A 26,926-nucleotide genomic window follows, 5' to 3' on the forward strand; every position below is an offset into this window, starting at 1 on the left:
CAAAACTACAAATAAATCAATCACAAATACAGGCTCCAAAATGATCTTGTGCAAATATGTGCAATCTTCCCACAGCTTGCTCAGCAGAGTGATGGCAGCTGTAACAAAACTGTTTGGTTTTTTTTTAAGGTTATACACCTTGGGACTAAAAGCCTCTTTTCTGAGAACAGAAGATGAAACTTAGAGAAGCAACTCTGTTTACAGACTGGACTTTTACTGGTGTTTAAGAATGGCTGAATACAATATTTAATTGTACACGTTTTAAATTACGGTGCTGATATTGGGTTATTTCATTAGTCTGATTTGTTGCATTCATTGCATTCATCATAGCTAGAACACAGATAGATAGATAGATAGATAGATAGATAGATAGATAGATAGATAGATAGATAGATAGATGCTGATGCATTGAGGATGATTTCAGTGCTGATTATAATGATAGATAGATCACTGACTTGATGGATAAGACTCCTCCAGTAACCACACTGTGATGTCAGAAACTTGAGACTCACATGTCCTCTCCCCGTCTGATCCACAAAGACCTGAGGCTGCTCTCCTACCATCCCAGTCAGGAATTTGGCAACTTACACCACCTGTTAGCCTCAACGTGTGACACAAACTTGTAGTGTACCTGTGTTACAGCTGGATTTACTGACAGATATATGAAAGATAGGAAATTCATTTTGTTAGAAAGTATATTTAGACTACATCAAGATTATCTGATTTTACTTTCCTATTGTCAGTATTTTAAACATTCCTCTCAAATGTCAACTTCAACAGTCTCAATATAAGATAATTTTTTTCCCACTCTGACATCACATATTCTGTTGGTTGTTTATATTGAGTCGAAACAATTAGTCAAATCATCTCTTAACAAGTTTGGTAAGTGATAAATTGTTTAAGTCATTTTGTAAGCAAAATGGTCAAACATCCCTTAGTTCTAGTTAGGGCTGACACAATATCAGATTTTTAATCCATCATTATTGTAGGCAAAATAATTCACAATGACAATTTTAATGCAGTATTTACAGAAAAATATTTGAAAGAAAAATGCTATTACTTAAGTTCATTTTAAACTTTGTTAATTGCACATAATGTCTTTCTGTTGGTAAATGAATCACACTCAAAATACAAGTGACGGGCGGTGGAGAGGGAGACAAAGTGCAAGCTGAAAAACATGGGAATGATTTTAGAGGAGCTGGATAATTTACACAATATTATCATATGTGCATAATAAAAATGATATTGGTATTTCACTTTCCAAATATTACGGTTATCATTAATAGTGGTCATGACACCCCTAGTTCTTTCTAACGTGAGGATTTGCTCTCCTTTGTCTTTTGAGTCAAACTGAATGTTTTTGCATTTCAGATTGTTGGTTGGATAATACAGGATGGCCACTACTCCAATCTTTTCTTTGCATAGATCTAAGTGTGCAGAGATTTTTTGAGCAAACATTGCTGGTCAGACAAAACAAGCAACTGGACATTATTACTTATGTCAGCAATTCAGTGAGAAAACAATCAGGGGATTCACTGAAAATAAGAATTGGTTGCAGCCCTGATATTGATTAAAATACTGAAATTTAGATTTTTAGTTTCATGGCTAAACCATTACATGCACTAAAAAATTTCACAATGTTCTGTGCATTGTTTTACATGTTTCAGTATATTCATTTCTCAGTTACATTAAAGGAAACCTCAGTCTGAGAAGAGTCTGTTTCTTTCTATCTTATTTGTGAGTTTTGATGACTTTGGTGCTGATTTTGCGATTTTCTGGTCAGCACTCATTACACTCCAAACACATTTGTGTTGCTACTTCTTTTGTTAGAGTTGTTTTACGAGTTTCCCTGTAACATACTTTAGAATTTAGTGTTCTGCAGTTTTCATCAGTGCTCTGTTGTAAAACATGAATTTGTAATGAAGAATCATTTTGAGATGTTTATGCAGCTTTTACAGTCCTGCAATACTTTGTTGTCATAGTTTAAGGCTCGCCACAACACCGTGAAATTTAATTTTCAGTGTTTGACAATCTTAAAACAAACAAACAAATAAAAAAAACTACATTTCAAACAAATCGCACACTCCCTGCTCCCTGAGATCCCTGCACTGTGGCCCCCCAGGGGTCCTTGGCCTTTAGTTTGAGAACCAGTGGCCTCCAGCAGCAGGATTAGCCCGGCCAGCTGCCCAGAGAGACCCTGGGCCCTGGACGCTGACACCAGGCCTGACCCCGGGGTGGCTACTATCAGGACACTGAGGGGATTTGGACAGCACTTGGTGTGTGTGTGTGTGTGTGTGTGTGTGTGTGTGTGTTGTTCATTCAGTTGGACAACTGTTGAGCCAGTACAGATTTGTGCAGCGGTGTTCTTTGTATGTATGTGTGCGTGCTTGTATGGTCAATTCTTTCCGGGGGTTAACTGCTGATCCAGTACAAATGGGAGGGGTTGGGGGTGGGGGGGTGTTTGAGGGCAGTCGTGTGCTCCTGGAACATCTGCCTCTGTTTCTCCTGAGTCAAGCTTTGGTCAGGAGGAGGGGGAGGAGAAGGGGGAGGAACTTAAAGGGGAGGAGATGGAAGAGGAGAAGGAAGAGTCCGTGTGGTCGGAGGAGGAAGTTGAAAAGATCCATCGTGAATAGGCAACAGACCCAAACACTGAGTGCTGAAAATGGGATGCAGGATTATATAAAGCCCTCTCCACCTCTGGTCTTTTGTGTTCACGTATAGAAGATACACGCATGAATATAGAGCAGGTGTATACGTGTGCACATCTAGGTACGCTGTGAGCACTGTGTCTGTTTTTCATGTGTGACATGAACACCTGCAGGTTATCAAAACTGTTTTCTTCTGTGACAAACCAGGTTTGAACACTGTGCAGACGTGATGGGGTACACACAGGTCCAGGTTGGACCATGTCATTATTTTGCAAGTCACAAGTAACTCTAAAATCTTTGCACTCACGTCCCAAGTATTTAACTTTGAGTTTAAGTCCTGAACAACTCATAATGGGCTCTTCACCAAATGTAATGCCATTTAAACAAAACATAATAATAGTATATTAAATGTAGAAAAAAAATGTTTTAAAATGAGTTTCATCAGTTAAAGCCTGTTTGTTGTGGGGCACCTGGTGGCTCAGCTGGTAGGGCAGGTGCCCCATGTACAGAGGCTGTGTCCGTGCCGCAGCAGCTGCGGGTTTGAGTCTGGCTCTGGCCCTTTGCTGCATGTCATCCTCTCTCTCTCTCTCTCTCTCTCTCTCTCTCTCTCTCTCCCCCTTTCACACTATATCTGTCCTATCCAATAAAGGCAACAAAAGCCCCAAAACTATCTTAAAAAACAAAACAAAAACATATTTGTTGTAACAAGTGCGACTGAATTTAGTCAGAAAATAGTAGCTCATTGTATAAAGCACTATTGACCTCAGAAGAATGGACTTTAAGTTGTCTTGTTGCATTTAACTCATCTCATATTGGAAAAATGTCTAAAACTTTCTCTTCCCAAATTTGTAAGACATTTTCTTTAAGACAGTTTTTTCTCTAAAGTGATAATGTGTGTTATTGAATGTTTTATGTCCAAATATGCTTGTTGTCCCTGTTTTATTTTTTTGTGACAACATTTTTTCGTGTTATTTTGATGTTTATTCTGTACTGTATTGCCTTTTGTTTAACTAGAACACAAAAATACCAACTCAGTCTTATCATTAGGCTGTCAACATGGACCTAAATAAGTGATTCGCATCCTTCTTTGTGTGTCAAGGACCCTAAACTGATAAACATTAGGTCACTGACCGCCATTTGATTGAATTTTGCCCCGGTGACCTCCATCGCAAAACATTTTGGTTGTTAGATATGTTTAAGGCCAAAATTCAGTTTTCAATTACATTTGAGGTGATAAATGCGATAAAGATTGGTGATAAAGAGGTAAAATATCTGTTTTTTAAACATCTGCACAGGTTGATAGCTCAGTTTCCCATAATTTAGATTTTTTGTTTTTGCTTTTACCATTATTAGTTTATAGTTTATAGGACAAATTAAGTGTGAAAGGGGCAGAGAGGGGATGACATGCAGCAAAGGGATGCAGGTCGGAGTCTAACCTAAAAGCATCTTAAGGAATGAGATGATCCAAACCTATGTAGACTTAAAATTAAACTGTGATCATTATTGTTGCAGGTGTTTTGGGGAACGGAGCCACAAACCATTGGCCAAGTTCTCTCTAACCCTCAAATGCCTATGTGGTCCTCATGGGTCCAATGGTTATATCCCTCCATTGCAGTCATGGGGTGGGGGGCAGATTTACAACACAGCTCCTCCCTCCTGGAAGATCAGTTGACTAGGAGGGGTGGATTGTCCTCCCAGTCCACAGAGCATCTGGCTGAGGAACGACAGATGCTGACAGCTGGACTGACATCCAGCATATGTCCCTTTCTTTATTCCTGATGCCCTCAGACAATAGAGTGGAAGGGACGGGGGTGCTTTGTGTTGAGAAGGTGGACCTAATAGCTTGTGACTCCAGAAAAGAAACCCTATTCTCCAGGAGAGCTTGGAGAGCAATTAGTCTCTGATCCTAGCCTGGGGAGTTATTATGGGTGGACTGAGCCCACAAAACCCCTCAATGGTCTATTCTCATTCATGCCACTTCAGGATGTTTATTTTTTCATTACAGCTCCAGCACAATGGTGATCTAAATAAGATGTACAATTTGTGTTTCAGGGATACATTTTATTTTGGAGTCTGCATGGTCTTTTATATTTGGATTAATGGCACTGATAACTCACCAAGACCACAGCTGCATTGTGTACGCATGTGTGCTTTGTTTGGCAACGTGATGACGCCACGCGTAGATTGTCGGAAGTAATTTGAATTTACACCAAGTAAACACAGCGCGGATACATGCTGCTCGTGTTCACCAAGATTTTAAAGTGAGTTTTATCTATGTGCAGCAGTATTATGGGTTGACAGTATTTACAGACACAACTCAGTATAAGACGAGTTGGCTTGTAAGGACAGAAAACTCTGCAGCCTCGCAAATGAGTGAGTTTAGCGGCTACAGGCTAAGCTAACTGTTAGCATTCTGATTTATTCTCTTTGAACATTGAACTTAACAACCTCTCGAGCCGTCACTTTGTGATTATCCACCCGCACTGATGTGAACAGAAACAGTCTCACTCATTAAATATTTAAAACACAACGTGCAGAATACGTGATATTAAAGTGACAGTCTAGTAAAGTGGCATACTTTTAGCACCTTGCTAAAGTTACCTTCATACTTTCACCCTGTCTGTGTCTCTCTGTTTCGTCTCTGCAGAAATGGGAGTGAAAGGTCTTCAAAACTTTATGGAGCGATGCTGTCCAGAAGCCTGTGTGACTGTGAACCTGAGAGAAATGGCCAGACAACATGTTAACAAGAGCCAGCAAGGTCTCACAACCACAGCCAACAGAAACACCTTGTTTTTATGAGAATATTTCTATTTATTTCATTGTGCAACAGTATTACGGTGTGGGGAGCAGTGGTGAATGTGTCTTAAAACGTTGTCAACTTTGCTTTTGTTTAGTCAAGAGGTGGGGGTATAATGGGGGTCGCAGTAAACTTATTCACTAAGTTACACAGAGCTTCTCATGTGCACAGAGAATACAGCAGGGACACTCAGCGTGCTCTGCCCAGGGGCCACTGAGGCAAAATCACCAGAGGATAGGGGCCAAACATTAATAATATTTATCAGATAAATTAAAAGTTATTTAAAAGCCCATAACTCATGACTTGGTTAACAGCCAGCTCTGCTAACTGTTTCTCATTTAGGCCCCACACTGGTTGTGGACGGTATGGCCTGCCTACGCCACTGGTACTCGTGTAAGGACTGGGTTTGTGGGGGGCAGTGGAGGGAGTACATGGATGTGCTAAAGAGCTGGGTGGAGGCCTTCACCTCAGCAGGCATCAGACTGGTGTTCTTCTTTGACGGGGTGGTGGAGGAAAAGAAGAGACAGGAGTGGGTGAGGACAGAAACTCTAAGCTTGTGGTGATTAAATATTTGAACCTGAATATATTTCTTTAGTTATGGAGATGAATGACTTTTTGCTTTCTGTAGCACACAAGTGTAGATGATGTCATAGTGTTTAGAACAAATAAGCATGATGTGTAAATGTCTCTCGTATTATAATTATTTACTCACCTGTCCAACTTCCTGTTTACAACATCTCCTCCTGTCCACAGGTGAAGAGGAGGCACAGAGTGAACAGGGAGATTTCTAAAATGTTTCGTCATATAAAGGCACACGGAGAGCAACCTGGTAGAGAGCTTTTTTGTCTGCCTTCTGGTCTGGCATCATTCACACGCTTTGCTCTCAGGTAAGCTTATAACACAGTATTCTCCTTGTAAAGCATGTATACACTGGGATAATAAGGTTAATATTGTATTTATACGACTATACTTCAATAGATGAGGTTTTATCTGACAACTAATGATGGTTCCTGTTATTGCTGTTGTGGTGGAAACATTGTCTCTGTTGTTTGATATTCTTATTGTGGATTTCATTGTTGCCTACAGGTCACTGGGTCAAGAAGTGTTTTGCTCAGTGCAGGAAGCTGACTATGAGATCGCCAGCTACGCTCGTCAGCATGGTAGTTTTGGCATTCTGGGACAGGACTCAGACTTCATCATATACGACAGGTTTGTTAAAATTGTCTTGTCATTATACTTTTAGAATCTTTCCACCAAAATTAGTGGGTACATACACGTTTTTAAAACATGGGTAAACAAGGCTATAGCCTGCTTTCTCATTGCCAGTAAAACCAGAGCTGTGAACAAGGCACTGCAGCAGATGAGCATGTGTGTGTGGGTTGTTTTGTTGGTGTGTCAGTGTGATGTCATGAATAGGCCGAAGAACAGGTAGACAGTAGACAGCAGTAGAAACAGAGGTCTTTGGAAACTTTACTCCGGTTACTTCTCTTTATATATCTCCAACTTATTCAGTCTCTCTTTTAAACTCAGTGCAGATGTATTTGGATCGATGTTTGCACGCTGCTTAGGAGGAGACGGACGGTAATTAGTGGTGGCATGTTGTTGCATCTCACTGGTTAGGGAGCTGAAATGAACGTGTTCACCAGGGTGTTGTGTTTTAAGCGATGCTGATTGGAGCTGGAGGCAGTGAACAACTGTGTCTAATGCAGAGTCATTTGGGTGTGAATCCTGATTGTTCACATTCCCACTGAGTTAAAAAGCCAGACGTTTTTTCTGTGGTTATCGTTATTGTCACTGTTTATCGAATATGTACAGTCAATTTTAGAAGTTTAATGAAACAATAAAAATATGTTTAAAAATAAAAATAGTGTACTATGAAGAAGCTTGAGACAATAAATGTTAGTGAAACATGTAAACTTGGTTGCAAATATTGTAATTTTCTGCCAATTTTGGATCAAATTCCTGCTGGAATATGTCTGTTTTTGTTTACAAGCTTTTATTGGTGATTTCCACGGCAAAACCCTCGATTGGGAAACACACTAATCACAGGCAGATGCAATAATGGAGTGTCTCAGATGGAGGGTTAATAAAGATGTTCCAGTACAGGCAGTATGAGGAAAAATGAATAAACCTGAGAATCAGCATAATAGGCCGCCTTTAAGGAAGGACTTTTTGTTATGGGTAAGTGATGGAAAATGTTTATGAACTTTCTGAAATGTAGTTTTGTCTTTTAAAGTGCCCCCTACTATTCTGTGGTGAAGCTGCGGAAAGACAGCCTCACCACTGTCCTGTACGACAGACAGAGACTCTGCCAAACCATTGGACTGGCTGTTACCCAGCTACCGCTGCTGGCCTGTCTGCTAGGTAATGATGTGGTGTCAGAGGAGCAGATGCAGCACATCAGGAACAACGCCATTGCCACTTACAGGTGTCTGGGTTTTTCACTTTGGGCTTTGCATTTTTTAAAATTATGTGTTATAATATATCTCCCAAAATAACTCATACCCTAGACTATGTTTTGTTTTAAAATTTAAAATTATAACTGGATATAAAATCATATTTTCCAAGACATTTGCAGCCATTCGACAATGAGCCAATTTATTTAATGTGTAGATACCGACATTACATAACAATAAATTTATTGTTTACCAGGATAAACAATCCTGCACCGCACTCTGGTGCACCTCAGGGGCAGATGGTGCTAGCTGTATCCCACCTCGTGAGCTCCTTGTGGGGCAGAGAGGAGCAACAGACTGGACTCATCCCTCAGTCTCTGGATCTGTCAGTTCCTCAGAGAGAGCTGCTGCAGAGAGGCGTTTGCTCCTACTTACTGCCTGGACAGAAAGCTCTTACGCCAAGTGAAATCTCTGCACGTCCCTCTGCCTTCGAGAAACATGTTAGTCCAGAAATATTACAGGTATGTTCTCATCACTCTGTCTTTGACATTTTGAGAGTAAAATTTGCCATATTTGCTTATTAACATTTTTATTTCCCTCTCCCCAGGCCTGCATAGAGAAGCATGTAGCAGCAGAGGGTTTCATGGTTTACAATGTTTTGTGTGAGGGAGTCAATGAATGTAGTAACACTTTGGAGGACGAGGACGACGCCGAGTTGCTGCCTCAGGCCCTCGTCTACAAGCCCTGCAGACAACAAATCTATGGGCTGCTGCTGCTGCAGGGGCATGATGGTAGGACAGAAAACTCACTGGAGGTCTTAAAACCATGCACACAGTCCAGAAATCACATATCTTAGCATGAAGTCCAAAACAGTCAAAGCAAAAAAAGGTAAATTTATTATATAGCACATTTCATACCCAAAGTCAACCCAGTGCTTTACAGATTTTAACAAATAGTGATTTCAATGCAATTTCAATTTCATTTTGATCTATTAAGTCCAATCTCACAAATCATAATTAGCCTTGGAGGTCTTTTTATAACATACAACATTCCTCTGTCCTTGGACCTTCACATCAGGTTAGGAAAAACTCCCCCAAAAGACCCCTTTAATGGGGGGAAAATGGTAGAGACCTCAGGAAGAGCAACTGAGGAGGGATCCCCTCTTCCAGGACGGATGGACAAAAAATGCGCAAGTGAAGGTTGACAATTGCAAATTAGCAGAATAGAGGTCATAGTATACCAACCTATATATATATATATATATATATATATATATATATATATATATATATATATATATATATATATATATATATATATATATATATACACACACACACACACACACACACACACACACACACACACACACACACACACACATACTGTACACACACTTCGGTGTATGCTGAAGTTAAAAGACAAAAAAGAAAGTCTAACCATGACTTTGTGTGTTTTAGGCAGCAATTTTGACCTTCCAGCGATGAGGGAATGGTTTGTCTACCCTGGAAACCCTCTGAGGGAACCTGACATGGTCCACCCTGTCCCAGTCAGCCTCCCAGGTACTGTACCTGCCAGTTTTCCATATACTGATCACTGTATTGGCTCTGATAAAGACAAAATCTGATTTCAATCTTGTTACACCAGCTGATGCAAATTAAGAAGGTCAAGGTTTGCTTTTTCTTTTTTCTTTTTTCTACTGAAGGTAATACACTGACTAAGTACCTCATACAACCCCACTTCAGTAATCTGAACGCCACTTTAAGTTTACAAAGCTAAGACAAACATCAAAAACATGAACAACACAATGGTTATTTAGTTAAAGAACACATTGGGAATGATGTTTTTATTTAAATTAGTTGCTGCATGAAATTTCCTCTCTCTGCTACTTTACACTAATATATCTGTCCTATCAAATAAAGTGACCCCCCCCCCCCCCCACCACACACACACACACACAGGCATGTTTCACATTCACTGCAAAATTCCCACAGTATTATTTCTCTGTCTGAACGTGTAGGTGATCGGCCCAGTCTGGACTTGCTTTGGTTCGGCTCTGGTCCTGAAGTTTCTGCTCTTCGCATGACGTCCTTCCTTTCGATTTTTGATTGCCAAGAGTTCTCCGAGTTGCATGGAGCTATTGAAGACTCTCTGCTGGCAGCTGTCTGCCTCGTCACTTACATAGTCCTCCAGGTAGTGTCAGTTCTTTCTTGCTTCTGTGAACGATGGAAAGAAAGTAAACACAGGACATTAGCTTGATTTAGATCAATGCTTTTTTTAAAAAATTTAACAAAAGTGAAATTAATTGCACAGGAAAAGGTGGAAACACTAACTACATATGAAAAACTCCAACCAAAGTTTGTACAAGCACTCCAAAGATTTGATTATTGGCATTATTTACTCTTTTGTTTTAGGAATCCTGTGAATGCATTGGCTAGTATTTGTATCTATAGAAACAATCAGGATTTGGAAATTGAATTTTCTGTTTGAAAAAATGTAATTGAAAATACATGCAGGTGATTTTGTGATGTTATTCTGTCATTTATTGCACTGCAGCCTTCTCTTGAGTCAAGTTGGGTGTTTCTGTAGCCAAAAGCTACGAAACAGCATTAATGACTTCACTGAGACTGATGTGACTGTTTTGGTTTCTCTGGTCCGACTGCATGTTTGGCTCAACCTTCAATGAATACGTTAAGCTGCTAAATGATGCAGTTGAGCACAATGGCATCAGTTTGTACTTTGGCATTTCATAATGCCAGTGTATGGGGAGCAAAGCTTCACCTGGTGATTTATGTAAACAGAAAATGAAAGACCAACCGTATTTGGTGACAATTAAACACACAAGTCAGCTTTTGATTTGGGATTTACATCCATAACAAATACAACAATTATTCCGCTCCTTTGTCAACTTGTGATTTGAAGTTAAACATCACTTGTTGACGGTCTGTTCTGTGTTGTTTTGTCACAGCTTAATGGTAGCCAATATCATCCACTGAGTGCCCAGTTTAGCCACAGACACTGGTCTTTGTAACTCCAGCTCTTCCGTCAACAGCTGTCCCGATAACCACCCAGGGTCTGTGAATATCTGAAGGGACATTTCTTAATTCACTTTACTACAGTTGTTTCCTTATTTTTGTTGCAAATTTTCAGCTGTAAACGTGTAGTGTTCATAATCCTGTTTTAATGCCTTGTTTTCAATTTAAATTCCTCCAGCACCCTGACTACTTTTCAAAGTGTGTGAAACAAGCAGAGATCTGAGGTTTTGGTTTGTATATTTTGGATTGACGTCATGTGATTGAGCTTCAGCACAACAGAGATCACAGGATCACATACCCGGGATAAAGGTGCATGCGTCATTTTGCAGAAGCCAAACAAAAAGTGCTTATGAGATTTGACTTGTCCTACATATTTCTGAAAAGAAATGCCAATATTCAGACATCTTTGTGTGTGTAGACACTGTATACTATACGTTAGTTTAGTTTCTGGAGTAAGTGCAATTTAGCGTTGCACTTCTTCTCATTGTTGGACTCATGATGGACAGTGACAAAAAAACAGCAGATAACAATCAAGTAATCGCCTTTTTTAAAAATTCCAAGCATTTTTCTTCCTTACCAAAATCTAGCGTCTTTATTACCCACAATGCAACTCCAGAATTGGGTCTTTTATGCTGGCTGTTTAGTGCAGCTCTGAGCCTTTTGCCTTGAGCAAAGATAAGAATGGCCTAAAGGCCTGATAAGTTTATTTCTTCATAAACTTTATTTCTTTATTTCTCTGTGCTGGCAACGGTCGACGCCTGAAGCTTCATGTTTTTCGGGTTCTCTGTCTATCCCATTCTCATAAACACAATATCTCAATAATGTCTTGAGGAAGTTTCTTCAAATTTGGCATGAACCTACACTAGGACTGTAGGATGAACAGATTAGATTTTGCTGGTCAAACGTCATTGTGACATTGCGAAACATGTTTTTGTCCATAACTGAAGAACTAATTATGACAAAATATTACACAAATGACTCAGCGTCATAACTCAGGAACAGAAGAGGAGACATTTGGTCAGATACTAAATTGGTGACACTAATCGTAGGTGTCCATCTTGAAACTGTGCTGACTGTATAAATCTTTTGTGCTGCCGTGTTGAAGATGTGTAGTCTCTTTGCACCAACATCAGTATCTGAATTGTTGCCTACAGTCCGGGCTACATATGAGTCTGGAAAAATATGCATGTAAACTGCAACTTGACTGCTTGAGAAGGCATATCATTTTGAGGTGGTAATCTTAGTTTCACTTTTAAACTTACAGTCTTCAGCCCCATCTGACTCAAGTGACATCACTTAAGGCAGTTTATCAGATTTAGTGCAGCTCCCTCTGGAGCAACAACACACTTTATTAGGGTTGAACCAATACTGTTTTTTCAGGGCCAATACCAATACCATTTATTAGTAGTTAATGAGACCAATATTTGGTCATCAACATTTGGATTTGATATCAATTTACAATAAAAATGAAAATTCCAATCTATGTCCAAAATGTCCAATCCTCATGTTAATGTGATAATTAAGTTGAACCCTGTAAGTTCATCACATTTAAACTCTACAACTCCAGTTAACTACGATAACATCTGATCAGTTAAATTTGAACTCCGAAGCACAAAGTAAAAGTAATAAGGGTGGCCAGAGTCAAACATATCATCAGTGAAAATTTAATAAACTTGCTAAATGAGGATTTTAATCCTGTACCTTTGTCAATTAGACCTTTTTTAACAACATAGTTTTACCTAGCAGCACCCTGTTTAGACTGATTTGAACACTCAGAGACACAGAGGTCAACAGGCAGCCTTTAGACAGACCGATGGACACTTGGAGTCAGTTATTCAAATGCATGTAGGAGCATCAGACAGACAGAAGAGCAGCTTGTCAGACGGCCCGTTATATCAGCAGTCAGGCTGATAGACAACAGTAGCTGTTGTTGTGTGATCACTGCTGCATTCACATTCCCTCGTCACTCTTCAATTTAAATAGCTTCAGGGTTGTTTGTTTTGTACACACAGCTGGGCAGCCTCGTTTCTGCATTGGCATTGTCTCTTTCTCTGTTGAATTGTTGCACAGACAGCAGACAAAACAAACTGACCCACACAGAAGACACACTGGGATGTGATTGACATGGCTAAACATATATTTTCCTCTCTGTGTGTGTGTGTGCGCGCGTGTGTGTGTTTATGTGTGTTTTCAGGTACAAACTTTGTCTCAAGAGGACTCGGATGCGTACCTGAGTCAAGCTGTGTGTCTGAGACTAAAATCCGCTGAGGAGCTCCAACGGATCAAGGTCAGTTACAAACACAAACATACTGCATATACTGTATAGCCCACTGTGTACTATTTTCATCCTTTAAAAGGAACAGATCCGCTTTATGAATTTTGTGTACTCACTCACTTTGTCCGAAAGTGCCCTAAAGTTGGAGTTTGCTGCTGCAGAAGACAATGTTCCCGCAGTTTACTGTAAACAAGTTCTTCTTGTGACAAAAACAGCTCAGAAAAATGTTTCCAATAATAGAAAATGAGGAAAAAATGGGGACAAGACACAAAGAAGCTGCGAGAGTCAGAAAAATAAACAAACAAACCAAAAAACCCCCAAAAAACCATATCCAAAACAATTACAGTTAAACTGCAGTGTGGATTTGTTGTAAATGGTTATTTTTGTAACCATTTCCAGATTTGTTGTTAATTTATGTTTTTTTTTCCACTAATAAAATCCCCAAATACTAAGTACACATGTAGCTTTTACAGACACAACCTGAAAGTTTATGGTTTAATATTTTTTGATGGTCACAAGTGAAGCTGCTGTAGTAACATTTTATGTCTGTGAACACTTTTGCACGTTATAGCTGATGATCAAGTTTAACGGGGAAACAAAAGTAAGTAAGTAAAACTGCCTGCAGATATTATATAGACGGGATATTTATGCCAGCAGAGTGTTCAGTGTTTGCATGCTTTAATATTTCATGGGAAATAGTACACACTCTTCATACTGTTGGCTTCATACAAAGGTTTAAGACAGCTTTAGCATATTAAATAATATATGTGTATGTGTGCCAAATCATTCCCTGGTTTTCTTATTACACAGAAATACACAATGGAACATAACTGGCAATTAAGCAAATACAAAAATGGCAGTTTTTTAATTTCAAAAAGTGAACTGCATTAATGAATAAATAAATTCATGCAAAATCATCTCACAGTGTCACATATTTTCCATGTCGTTAAGTCCTACACTGAAACCAGCGGTGCAGCATCATTGCTCCTTGTTGAGCTCAGTGGACCTGACTCATCAGCTTTCACAGATTCGTGAATCAGAGCGTCAGCTGTGCTTTTCCTTCTTCTGGGAAAATGGCTGCGCTGTTTGCTGCCTTGTAGTAGCCCCATTTATTTTTATGGCTTAATTACCATACTTATGTCTAGTAATTTGTATTTTTGTTGCTCGTCTGTTTTCTACACAATAATTAGGGCTGGGCGTTGATTTGAATATGCTGTCTGGGAGACGTTCAGAGCTGCAGCACGGGGGTTAACTGAGTGACTAGTGTATGGATTAACTACACACACACACACAAACTATACACATGAATATACTGATGAGTTAACACTGTTTTCAACATTTGATTTTGTATGCATTTGTGTGTGCAGAATAACCTACGGTACATCACAGTACAAATTGAAAACCTGCCTCTCTATTTTTCCACACCTCCCAAAAAACAGATTTAAAAAAATAGAACAGTGTGTGTTTAGCTGAGTGAAAATGTGTTACACTATTTGTGTGTGTGTGTGTGTGTGTGTTTAGGGGAAAGGGGTTGTGGGTTTTGGGATGCGTCGGTTTTGTTGCAACATTCCTCCCCATGGGACTGTGATTGTGGCGTGTGTGTGTGTGTGTGTGTGTGTGTGTGTGACAGTGTGTGACAGTGTGTGAGAGTGTGCTGGCGACAGTCGCCTGTCTGTCCTGGCTGACGCTCACCACATGGAGCTATTTACACCAAGCACACTCCGCCCCCCCAGACACACACACACACACACACATACACACACACACACACACACACACACGTGTTTTGGTCTTTGCCTCTCTCACTTTGTGTGATCTCATGTTCTTATTCTCTCGACCACTTTCTCTCTCTTTTTGTGTCGGTGTGTTTGTGTGGTCCTTCAGGCTTTTGTGTCTCCTCCATCCAGTGGTTCATTGTTTTCAGAAGGTGAAGCTGTGTTTGACTGGAAGCAGGTGGCAGGCAGGGCTGTGTGTGTGTGTGTGTGTTGTGTGTGTGTGTGTGTGGTGTGTGTGTGTGTGTGTGTGTGTGTGTGTGTGTGTGTGTGTGTGTGTGTGTAATCACTGTTATCAGTGCTATCTGCCAGAAGACAGGTGAGGGCAGAGAGCACGCACACACACACACACACACACACAGAGACATCTGCCTGCTGTTATCGACTGTTGTCGTCATTGTTAAATTGCCCCGCACTTCCTCATCATCCTCATCTTCTTTTTCTTTATTGTCTTCCTCCAGTTTCTTCCTCCTCTCACTCTCTGTTGCAGCCTGTTATGGTACAGCCGTTTATTGTCAGCAAACAACATAACCTCCTGTTTTTCCTTTAATGGGTCAACTCAAACTTTTGTAACTGAATCCAGTGTAAAAATGAATATCTGCACACCATCATTTATTTTTTCAGAAACATAAAACATCTGTAGAAACAATTGTGTCTGTTTTTTTCATTTAGTCTAAATGTTAAATTAAAAAAAATCTTTGAAGAGTCCTCTTGAAATTGCAGATTAAATTGGATTTTTAATGACTTGATGACTCACCTATGAAAAGGATTTATTGTGGATTGGATCACAGTCTCCCAACAACATGGGAACTCATGGAACTTCATAAAAATATTGAACCCAAAACGTTATATACTCTCAAATTCCTTGTGCTGTGTCATCTATTTGTTGTGTGTCCAGGGTGTCTGCGGGTTATTTAAAAGTCTTCATATGTCTTAATTAATAAATATTAGGTCTTAAAAGCCATTAAATAGTCTTAGATTTGATTTCGTGAGGTCTAATGGCACAGATACACCAAACCAACATCTGTGAACTAGCTGCGACAAAAGCACCCTGCTACGTCACCTCACATCCTCACAGCCAACCCGCACACACGTTCTGCACCTGTGTGAGAGAAAATACTCCTCCAGACCAGCACGTGGCGGTCGTATGAAACCAGAAGACCGTCATGAGTCAGTTTGCCAGTTAACATTAACAGCTCAATCCTATGTTGAAAGAGCAAATCTTTTTGCTGTGCGCCACTGAACAACAACACAAACAATCAGGAAACGTTTCTGCTAAAGAGCTCAGTGACTTAAGAAAGACAATCTTACCTTATATAACAAATGTATTTTAATCTCACTCCTTCTTGACTATAGCTCTTTGTTTTCCTCACTTTATTTCTCTTCTTATTAAACTCGCTGTTTAACTGTAGCACGAGATCTTGCCAGCCGCCATCATGTCAACAACGCTGCATAACGTCACCCACAGGCAGGAGCGTTTATTGGTCTGAGGCCTTCTGGTAGTTGGAAGGTTTTTTTTACCTCTTGAGCAAAAGTGTCACAACTAGAACAGCCAGTCAGTAATTTCATTACCTGACGGGTTCGGCCACTGAAAAAAGCTGGCTAGCACCGACGTGACCAACGGTGCTGGAAACACCACAGGGACGAGGGCCACAGACCGCCAAACATTGTCAGACGGCTGACCCTTGGCCTGGTGTGTCAGGGCCTTTATTTGCCACAAACATGTTATCTAATTTCATTTATTGACCTTTTGATTTCTTTATGTCAAAATGAGTCAAACTCTTTTGCATGAAAGTCCACATTTCTGATGTGACAATTCTTAAAATCTACCACTGAATCTAATACTGCCTTTTTACTTTATACTTGCACTTACCTGTTGGCAAAATGCAGATTGACCTAAGTCATTTGAATATTGCCATTTAAAACAGACCAGGACCACATATATAGCCTACTACTTGCCTTAATACTTTTTTGCAATGCTTGAATGAGAAAAAGATGATTTTTCCAAACGTTTGTCTTAAAACATATGACTTTAACCACCACCAGTGGTTAAAAGTGATCTTAAAAATGTTTAAGAAGCATTGAATTTAAGTGTGGTATACCTGTAGACACCCTGAGTGTATCATTTCATTAAAACAGTTCTAAAGTCTTACTAAAATGGTGCACATACTGCATTATTTCACTCACATATTTGTGTGAATTTTTATTGTTGTGAGCAAAACTAGGCAAAAAGTTTCACTATTAAATACAGAAACCACACCAGAAAATCATTTTTACCTAACGGGCTGGATAGCTAGTGACAGTGAAGTGGGTGGTCTGAGTTGTATATTATTGTGTAATTTATGTGTCTGGAATGAGCAGATAAGGTTGTGCAAATTTGGGTTGTGAAACAACAATTATTTTAGCAGCTGAGAGTAAATCTTAAGGAATTTGTTCTGGGTGGTGACACTTGGCATATTGAAGAAACAGATGGCTCGTTACAGCAGGACTCTTTAAATGGCACTATGCTATAGTAAGATATTTGTGGCGCCTCATCCTCTCTGCCTCTCTGCCTCTCTTCTGATTACGATTAGTTTAACAAGCTTTATTAATGTGAATTGCATGACAAGTATGTCAGTGCGTTTAAGGTGAATATATTATTGAACAATCGTGATAAATTGCCGAGCAAACTGTCAAATGAAGGTTCACATTTTGTAATTATAATGTCGCTGATGACATGATGTATCAAAGGGAAAATTTTACCACCTTTTGGTGGAATGATTGGCTGCAGGAGGCTGAAGATCTGTTTTTTTGTGATTGTGAAAATTTGAGCCAAAGGACTTTATAGTCACCTGTACTGATGTCAGGTTTGACCTCCTGGCAGCTCAAAAGAAAGTCACCGTCACTGCAGTCTCATTTTTAAAGTAAAGATACTCCAAATTATCAAGCAACACACTGAAGATGTACTACCAACCAAATGTAAAACCAACTTTTTTTCCCTTCTCCATTCTCAGCTGCCTTTCCTGTCCAGTCGTGCGGTGCAGCTGGGATCTCTCTACGTCCGAGGACTCGGCCACCTGCTGGGTGCCAACTGTGCCAGTGGCTGCCCGCTGCCCAGCGCTGCCCTGATGCCTTGGCACAGCTTCGATGGACGGCTGTTCCACTCAAAGTACCTGCTGGCACATAGCGGCACAGAGAAGACTGTGTTGCTGGACGGTGATGTGAGTGGAGACAGTAAAACAAAAAGGGGACTGTGTGTGTGTGTGTGTGTGTGTGTGTGTGTGTGTGTGTGTGTGTGTGTGTGTGTGTGTGTGTGTGCGTGTGTGTGTGTGTGTGTGTGTGTGTGTGCGCGTGTATACTGTTGCAAATGCTTGTATGACTTCCTGTAATCTTTTTTTCTATGTATGAACAATATGATTTGAAGACGGTTAATCCAGAGTGTGTTTTTGTGTGTCTCTCTCTTCAGCCGTCCTGTCTGTCTCTGTTTCTCCGCCTGAGAGAGAAACTTACAGAAGCCTGCAGGAAGCGAGGCAGAGTACTGCAGTCCAGACCCCATAAACCAGAACATAAAACCACACCAGGACCCAGATACAGAGAAAGACACACAGGTGAGACATAAAACTGACTTACATGTCTGTAGAAATCCAGTAGCCACTTACAACCACCTGCCTTTCACTGATGTTATTCAGTACAAGTGAGCACTTCCTTTTTACTTGTGTTTGGTGTTGTATGTGGACAGTTTCAGTGTGTCAGAGAAAGAAAATCATTAGTGCGTGACTGTGAGTAAGTTTTGTCAGTTTTGTCAGTAAAGATGTTGCCGTATATATGTAAAACAATTGAAAAATGCCAGTAAACTACAACATAAATAGGTTCACAATCAGGGCTGAGGTATTTGATTGTGAAGTTCCAAAGTGCCAACACCGGTACCCTCAAAGTGCTACTGATATTAACAGAGAATTTCATTTGAAACCTTTTCTTTCTACTTAATTTTATACCCATCATGTGAATGGAAGCATTCAGTTGCATAAATGCCACAAGACGCCACAGGCATGTAGTACAGCCATTCTTTGAACATTTTGGTGGCATCTTGGCATGCAAAACATCCAACTCCATCAATACAACAAGCTCGACTTCACCACAGACTGTGTGAGATGTAGCTGCTGTTTTAGGGGGGCAGTTGCACATTGCATGAAATCAAAGAATGCTTGAGGTGAGTTGCTGCTACCAATTCATACAAATTGCCTTTTTTTTTTCCCAAGATCTGGGTACAAAAAGGATCAATAGCAGTTGTAGCTTGACTGGAGAAGTTTCGATACTGCTCTGTACTGGGTTATTACCTTAAAGGTATTGAGTACCGATACCCTTAGTCACAACGAATGATAAGGGTACGGAAAGTGTGCCTTTAAATGTGCAAAATTTAGTTTAAATTGTATTATTGATTATTTTCAAACACAAAATCAAGGCTATTTTAAATGTATACTATGGAAGATTGTTGGTTTCTGCTTGTAAACACGCTCGCCAGCATTAGTGAAATTAAAAGCCAATGCCAGATTGCCTCTCGTTTGGTGTTTCGCCCTCCTGTATTTGCATTTTTTTCAGTGCTGAGTCTATACAATGCCTGCTGCTTACAGTCTGGCGCCTGGTTGCAACCTTTTTACAAAGCCCAGAGCCTACCTGAGCGCTGAGGGGGTACACGCCCAAAAACATCCCGAACACAGAAAAGGAAAAGAAAATAAGAAAATACAGACAGAGGGCAGAGTCTGATGAAAAATACACTGCCACACATTTCTAGTGGAATATAACTGATTTAGAGGAATTACATCTGTATGAGTCTATACATTATTTTTTTTTATTGGGGAAAATATTGCATCGTATCTTTTAGCACTAAAATGAGCATGTTCAGTTGTTTCGATCAGTAGTTTTAAATTTGTTGAGATATTGTGTGTTTAAGAGTGATTTCATACCTTTGTGTTTTGCTATTCCCCTGCTCTTACTCAACTCTCACTTGGTCTGTGAACATTGGTTTTGTGTTGTTTCGTGTAACATAATTATGTTGCTATTTTGGCCAGGACTCTTTGGAAAAAGAGTTTTTGATCTGGTGACCATCATGGTTAAATAAAGGTCAGAGAGAGAAAACCGTTTTGACCTGAATTAAGAAATATTATGGTGTCTGTAGAGTGCCCTGGTGGCCCAGTGGTTAAAATGCATACCATGTAACCACAGTGTCCTTGTTGCAAATCTGGCTGGGACCTTTTGTCGCATGTCACATCCCTCTTTGTCTTCCTGCTTTTCCTTTTTTTTGTATGCTGTAAAATCTTCAATAAATAGGCCTAAAAACATTATAAAATTGATGTTATGATGCCTGGATTATTTTTAAGGCTCCAGTAGTTCAGTTTTTATGTTTTGTCTTTATTTCGAATCATCGTTCAGAGTACAGAGAAGAAAAAAACTCTGTGGCTCATATTAAAAAACTGATGAAAATTCTCCTGGAGCCGAACAGAGAAGCAGCATTTTAATCTGACATTTCATCTGTGGTTGTAGTTCTCTGGTGCCCCTCAAGGAACCACATTACCCAGAGGGCCGCGCTGTAACGAGCTCCATGTGTGCTGCGGCCTTAATGCATACCGGCGTGTGTGCGCGCGCACACACACACATGTGCACACTTGGATCGGAGACTTGCTTTGTCAGTGCACTAGTAATAGTAGGTTTCTGTTTATAGGCTGGGAGAACTCTATTTTAAGACACACAACAAGACTAACTGATTACAGACCTCTCTCCTCTGTCTCTCCCCTCTTTGTGCTCCCCTTCCCCTCAGTCGTTCCCCTCCGTCTAACTCGTCAGCCTTTTATTTCTCTTCCATTTTTTCCCCACCCTCTCTGTTGCCTTATTTCTTGCTGTTGCTCTCTTTCTGGTGCTGCATGCAGAGCTGGGATTTATGCTTTAATAAACAGATTTTCAAACACATTCACCCTCTTACCCACATACCACCCTGTTTTTTGTTCATGTGGCCTTTCTGTATGTGATGCGCTTCTCTGTTTGAGCTCCCTGTTGGTACAAGACTCATCTGTAGTTTACAGACTCCGTCCTGCTTGGTGGACAGTCTCAGAAGACGACTCAGCAGCAGCTTATGAAATGTGAACCCGCAGTTTCTGTTCAACCCTCTGACTCCTTGTAAACCTTTTGCCACTGTTTCTCTGCGTGCCGTGTTTGCGCAGAGTCTCCGAATTGCGCCGAACTGTCTGCGTTTTGCCCAAGTCGACCCTTGTGGGTCTCATGAGGATGTTTCTGGTTTTATAGATGGAAGGCTGTACACTCTTTATACCTCAGTGTTTCATTTCTGCCAGACGCAGACACCAATCATTACTACAGAACTGTGGGGATATTCTGTGTGTGTGTGTGTGTGTGTGTGTGTGTGAGGGAGACAGAGAGTTTGTGTGTGCGTGAGAGTAGTGGTGGCGCTATGTGGTATCGTTGAGGGCCCGGTTTGGTTTTTGTTTGGAATCAGGCCTGATGTTTAGTCTCCTCAGCAAATATCTCCTCTGCCCGCCTGCCCTTGCAATTACACTCTCGCAGTGAATCCAGTATAGCTGCTCTCCCACGTCTCTTCAGGTTATTTCTGTCCAAAAAGACAAAAAGTGTATGAAAACAACCTCATTTTCAGATTGACTCCCACTCGTAGAGCACATTTTACTTCGGCTGAGGGTCGTGTTGTACCTCTCTCCTCAAATCAGTCCTCAGATGGTGTTACTTTTCTCCTCTGACATTGGAAGAACACATTTTCTCTAATCTCTCTCTCTAATCTTATTTCTCTCCCTCTTTTGGTTTTACTCTGAATCTCTAAGAAACTTTTCCAAAAGACATGCCAACCACAGCGATAGATCTTAAGGAAAGTGTTGGTGCTTGTGGCCTGACTGACACATCCACTTGTGCATGGCGTGCTTTCATGTGCTTTTTTTCCTGCACTTTCACACTCAGCGAGTGGATTGATGATAGGAGGGCGGCCTGATTTAGCCGAGCAGGCTACAGCTTCCTTTTGGCAACATCTAAAGTTGGATTTGGTTTTTTATTTCAAGCACTTTGTAATTGGCTTAAAATCTGCCACATCTTTCAGGGTTCCTTATGTGAAAAGTGTGTCACAAGCTTTTCTGAGAGCGAGGGTTTTAATAGTAGCTAAACAGAAGTAGGAAAGTATTTAGGTCTTTCTGTCTTTTTATTGATTTTGTAACCAATAGTAGAGCAGCAGATCATAATACAAAACATATGTTTCATCCTTGTTTGTTTTTTTTTTGTTTGATGACAGTTGACAAGAAGATCTGTGAGCATTCAGCTTTGTGAAAATTTATTTTCTCTGAATAATTCAGCTTTCGACACTGGCAGTGTTTGTCAGGCTTGATGAGTGTGTATGTCCGCTGTGATATGCCGTTTGGTTTTTTTTGGCTGTTCTGTGGGAAGCCTTGAAATAATTGTGGACAGACTTTAAAGACAAGCGGCGTGTGTGTGTGTGTGTGTGTGTGTGTGTGTGTGTGTGTGTTTGAATAAAACAGTGGCGCAATTGTTGATCCTCTTTTCACATGGTGCGGCATTTAACCAACGTACACAAAGATTGTTGAATCCTGTAAAGCCAAATTTACAGGTCTGATTAGTTAATTCCCAGAATCCTGTAACTCAGTTGTTTTGATTTTTCCTTCCACAACTTCACTGCTTTAGTTCGCTCTTACGTCTCTCATCAGCATCAATTTTGCTGCAGCTGTCCGATCAACCCTCTGTACCAAACGGCAGACAGAAATAAGCTAGATCCACACTATTACATTTTCATTTTAAAACGCATAACTATCACTACGTGTATGCCTTTTGTCCACACTGCTCTGGCATTTTGGAGCCCCTAAATTGGAGACCTTCGAAAACATTGCTTGTCTCTGATTTAGTCTGAAATTATATATTATTGCATTCAATGCATTATAGCGTTATTGCTGGGTCTATATTCCTTTTGTGAATTCATCCTTTTTTATTCGGTTCTTTCCCGCTGACGTGGCCTCCTCCGAAAATGGATAATGCTTCCGGCCAGTGAAGCTCTGATAGTTCACAGAATTTGCTTTGCCAATGCCTTCCAGTTTGTTTTACACTGCAGTGACCGCCTTATATCAGAGACCATCGTTTAGGTTCACTTTAGGTTGATTTACTGTGTCAGGTAGGGTTTTGCCACCGCCCTGCCCCTTTAGGAGACGAGCAGCAGTCCTCAGTTTACTCATTCCATTGGGAAAAGTGAACAAGGGCACAAATTATGACCGTTCCCTTACTCCATTGTCACTGAAGTAAATGTTGGGTCCATTCATCAGGAGCCCTGGCTCTACGTAACATTCTGGCACTGAAATGGCATTTTTTCAGACAGACAAATCAGGAAAAGATTAACTTTTTTTGAGACATGTCTGTTTTTTCAACATACTCTTGCGAGATTTGGCAGCACCTGACGTTGGTTGATATCAGAAATTAAGCTAGCAGATAAAAAGAAGCAGCAAAATTATGAGCAAACATTAAATTTGTTTATGGTATTGTATTTTTTCATTCATATTTAATCCATCTACACGGTGTTTACTACATTTCCAAACAAGGCAGGAGTATGAGGGAAGAAACGGCCATGCCCACTTAGAGACCGGAAGTAAATACCCTTTCGTATCATTGGCACAGTTTGTAATGAGGAGTTATAGCCGATCTTTGCTCATACTCCTGTGTTAATTTAAGTAAGAGTACTACCTTGTCGTCGCTTCAAACAAAGAAATAATCGTCTTTTCACCATCTCCGTAGCTTTTTCTGTAACCATGCAACCAACCAAAGAAAATCTGCTACCTGTTTACCAGCAGCATGAGCATGCCCAGTCTATGCGAATGGTCGTGTGATGTGCATTTTCATATGTAAATACAAACTTCAAACAACTTCCTCACTTTTTCTCCGATTCTTATCCCCGTTATGAAGAAGCCAGCAAATTTATAGCTGATCGCTTTTTAAGAATAATGTCACTCAGAGGGTCCGAAAAGTCGCTAAATGTGGCAAATAAAGTCACTAAGTTGGCAACACTTGAGGCACCTGTGCTGTACTGTTCACACAAGACAAAATGAGCATCATAGCAAAACAGAATGTGGCGCAATAATCGTTTTATCTCGATAACCTTATTTTAATAATTGTTGGAAGCCAGAATCATAACTGAAAATATAATTTGATTAATAAACGCTACGTTCGAACACATGATCTCCAGCAGGCTGATGTCTGGCGGATGTCTGCTGTCTGTTAAATATTACACTTCTCCCTTTCAGGTCGGCCTCCAGCTGGTGATGAGAACTGGAGAGAAAGAGGAGAGACAACAGGAGGCCATCGACGTGGCGGAGGATGGAGGGAGAGAGGAGACCCGAGTGAACATGAAAGCAGGGAGAGACTGTGGGAGAGAGGAGGAGGAATGAGAGGAGGCCATTTTCACCCTCATCCTAATTATAATCCTAACTGGCATGATGGAGGACCCCACAACTGGAGCCGACCTCCAAGACAGTCTAGAGGACGATCGTGCCACAGCAGAGGGAGACACCAACTGGCTCCGAGGTAACACCGTTGTGGTACTAGATGTTCTCCTTTCTCTCTAATGTCTCTTATGTTCTTATCTGCTCTATAATTTACCGTTTCGTCCTCACCTCTCCTCTCAGATGGTCGCAGCCTCCTGCACCAGGAACGTGACTTGACCCTGAACAGATAGGAGAGAAGAGGAGGATTAGAGGGGAGGATTTGAGGAGTTAAGAGGATGGGAGAGACATGATGAAAGGAGTGAAAGAATCAAATTTCTCTGAACAAACTGATTAGTGAATTATCTGTCAGGAATGTTTGTCCAAAGGATGCAGTAGATCGAGAAATGGGGATTAGGAGGAGGCAGAGTGAAGAGATTAGGGAATACCTCATTTGCCAGTGAAACCTAAATTCGTCTTTTCGTGCATCTCAAAATAATCCTGTAGACGTACTAATAAAGTCAATCATTTGACTTTATCTCAGGGCAACTTACCTGTCTCAGTGTGACAGAAAATGAACAGCACTCTTCAAACAAACACAGAAATGAGCCACTTCAAATGCACTGAGGAGTGGATTAACGGTTAATCCTCAAGCCTGTTTTTACTTCTTATCTGTGACAATAAAAGAGCAAAGATCTTAAAAGCTGTGTGTCCAGTAGCATAATCCTTTTAAAGGACATTTTAACTGGAGAAACAGTAATGCTGGTATCAGATATCGGCTGAAATAGGGCATCAGTGCAGCAGATTTATACACCTCTGTAAACTGATACCAAGAGCCGTTTGTGACACGTCAAAAACAAAGTGAGGGAACTGCCTCTTTTTCCATACAAAGAAGAACTCCAGCTGTCTGTAATGGACGCTAATGGAGAAACAGTTTTAACTGTTTTATACTCAGTCTCAAAGGCATAACCGTTTTCTTTTGATGCTGGCGCATTGTTTCTTATTTGAAATACAGGTTTAACTGATGGTGTTTTTTTAAAGTCAGATATGATTCTAATAGTTTGGGGCAAGGAAAAGCCAATAGTCGATTAATCAAGTTTACATATATAAGTCACTGATAACTGTTAAATGAAAATATGTTTTTCTGAATTTTCACATTTACTCGTTAACAGTTAGCAGAAAAATAATATTCAATTCACTGTACTGCTTAAAGGCTACAATCGGACCTTCCAACAAGTTTTAAGTTGGAATCTTTTCTTGTACGTTACTCAGCACTGGAGTCGAATCAGTCAACACTCCTTAAATGTCAATATGTCAGCTTTGACCATTCATCTGTTTGTATTGTCTTTCTCACATGATATATGCTTTAGTTATGAATGCGTCTTCAAACGCTTAAAAAAAGACGAATTTCAACCCTATTATGTGAGTGCAAATATTCTATTTCCTCTTGTTGTTTTGGTGCTCTGTGCCGCTGATCAAAAGGGCATCGAACGTGCATGTGTGTGTGCTGCATTGCTAAGGGAATGTATGGCCTTTACAGTCAGGCCGGCAGTCTTCCTGTAGCAACCTGAATGTCGTAAAACCTCACCAGAGAGGAAAAGGATGCAGAGAAAGTTCCACAGCCTGAGTGCTCTCAATCCTGTGTGTGTGTGTGTGTGTGTGTGTGTGTGTGTGTGTTTGCCTACAAGCAGTGCTGTAAAGAAGTGTAAGTGAATTTCTTACCAGATGGAAAAAAATGAGGGGAAGTCAGAGTGTTGATACAGGGATGGGACTGTGTTTGGTGTGACAGAGCTGAGAGTTACATCAGTTTATTCTTCATCCATTGGAGTTTGATGATCCACTCATTAGGCAGATACAGACTGATATGAGCTATATGTTTTAGATGAATTGATGCTTAATCTGTATCATTTAATCTGGCTTGATCTTGAAACATGGACGCGAAATATTCTGGAAGAATGACAATCCTGGAGACTTCACTAAATAATAGCATGTATATGTCTGTGTTTTCTGTACACTATCCAGGTTTTGAATCCCCCAGACTTAAAAAAAACACTCAGCACATGGACTGTGTTTGTGATAATAATCTTTATATGTTGTGCAGCAATCTTACATGTTGTGTTGTTTTGTTTGTTTGGGGGGGGGGGGGAGGGGGGCTTTTTACAGTGTTTTTCTGTAATTTTAGAATTACTTACAAGTTAAAATTAAATTTAAAATAATGAAAAACCATATAATGCTGTTGGACATTTGCATGGTTGTGCAAATCTTTGTTTCCCTGAATCTCTACAACGGAGATCAGAAGTGCAAACTTGGCATGACTTAGAGATCCCTTTTGCACTGCCTGTTCAAGGCGGGAATGTTGCAGCGTTATCCCACCTTGCCATTTTATATAAAAGATACAGTTGTGGAATGGGGGAAAGAGTTGTCTCACCTTTAAGCTGGCAGTGCCAAATTGATAACTGCATAAATGGGGTAGCTGGCAGGACGTGCGATCTATTGCCGGGAGATTTGAAAAGCAGCTGCTAACTCAAAAGGAGAGCAG

At 40.4% G+C, this 26,926-nt stretch overlaps 1 protein-coding gene across 2 annotated transcripts; it reads left to right on the plus strand.

Moving 5' to 3' along the window:
- The first annotated feature begins 4,845 nt into the window (after positions 1 to 4,845).
- Positions 4,846 to 26,459, plus strand: fam120b (family with sequence similarity 120B). 2 transcript variants are annotated; one of them, XM_042486301.1, is made up of 15 exons: positions 4,846 to 4,909; positions 5,296 to 5,406; positions 5,788 to 5,978; positions 6,199 to 6,332; positions 6,532 to 6,654; positions 7,682 to 7,873; positions 8,098 to 8,362; positions 8,449 to 8,632; positions 9,302 to 9,403; positions 9,862 to 10,034; positions 13,071 to 13,163; positions 17,917 to 18,123; positions 18,369 to 18,510; positions 24,211 to 24,490; positions 24,592 to 26,459. In XM_042486301.1, the coding sequence occupies exons 2-15, from the start codon at positions 5,298 to 5,300 to the stop codon at positions 24,620 to 24,622; spliced, it is 2,226 nt and encodes a 741-aa protein (XP_042342235.1). In that variant the 5' UTR covers positions 4,846 to 4,909; positions 5,296 to 5,297; the 3' UTR covers positions 24,623 to 26,459. The 2 variants fall into 2 exon arrangements, with proteins under 2 accessions (XP_042342235.1, XP_042342244.1); XM_042486310.1 differs by lacking the exons at positions 4,846 to 4,909; positions 5,296 to 5,406 and having other exon boundaries at positions 5,935 to 6,004.
- Positions 26,460 to 26,926: the final 467 nt, after the last annotated feature.

Source organism: Plectropomus leopardus, chromosome 1 (genome assembly GCF_008729295.1).
Source record: "Plectropomus leopardus isolate mb chromosome 1, YSFRI_Pleo_2.0, whole genome shotgun sequence".
In the NCBI taxonomy this organism is placed as follows: domain Eukaryota; kingdom Metazoa; phylum Chordata; class Actinopteri; order Perciformes; family Serranidae; genus Plectropomus; species Plectropomus leopardus.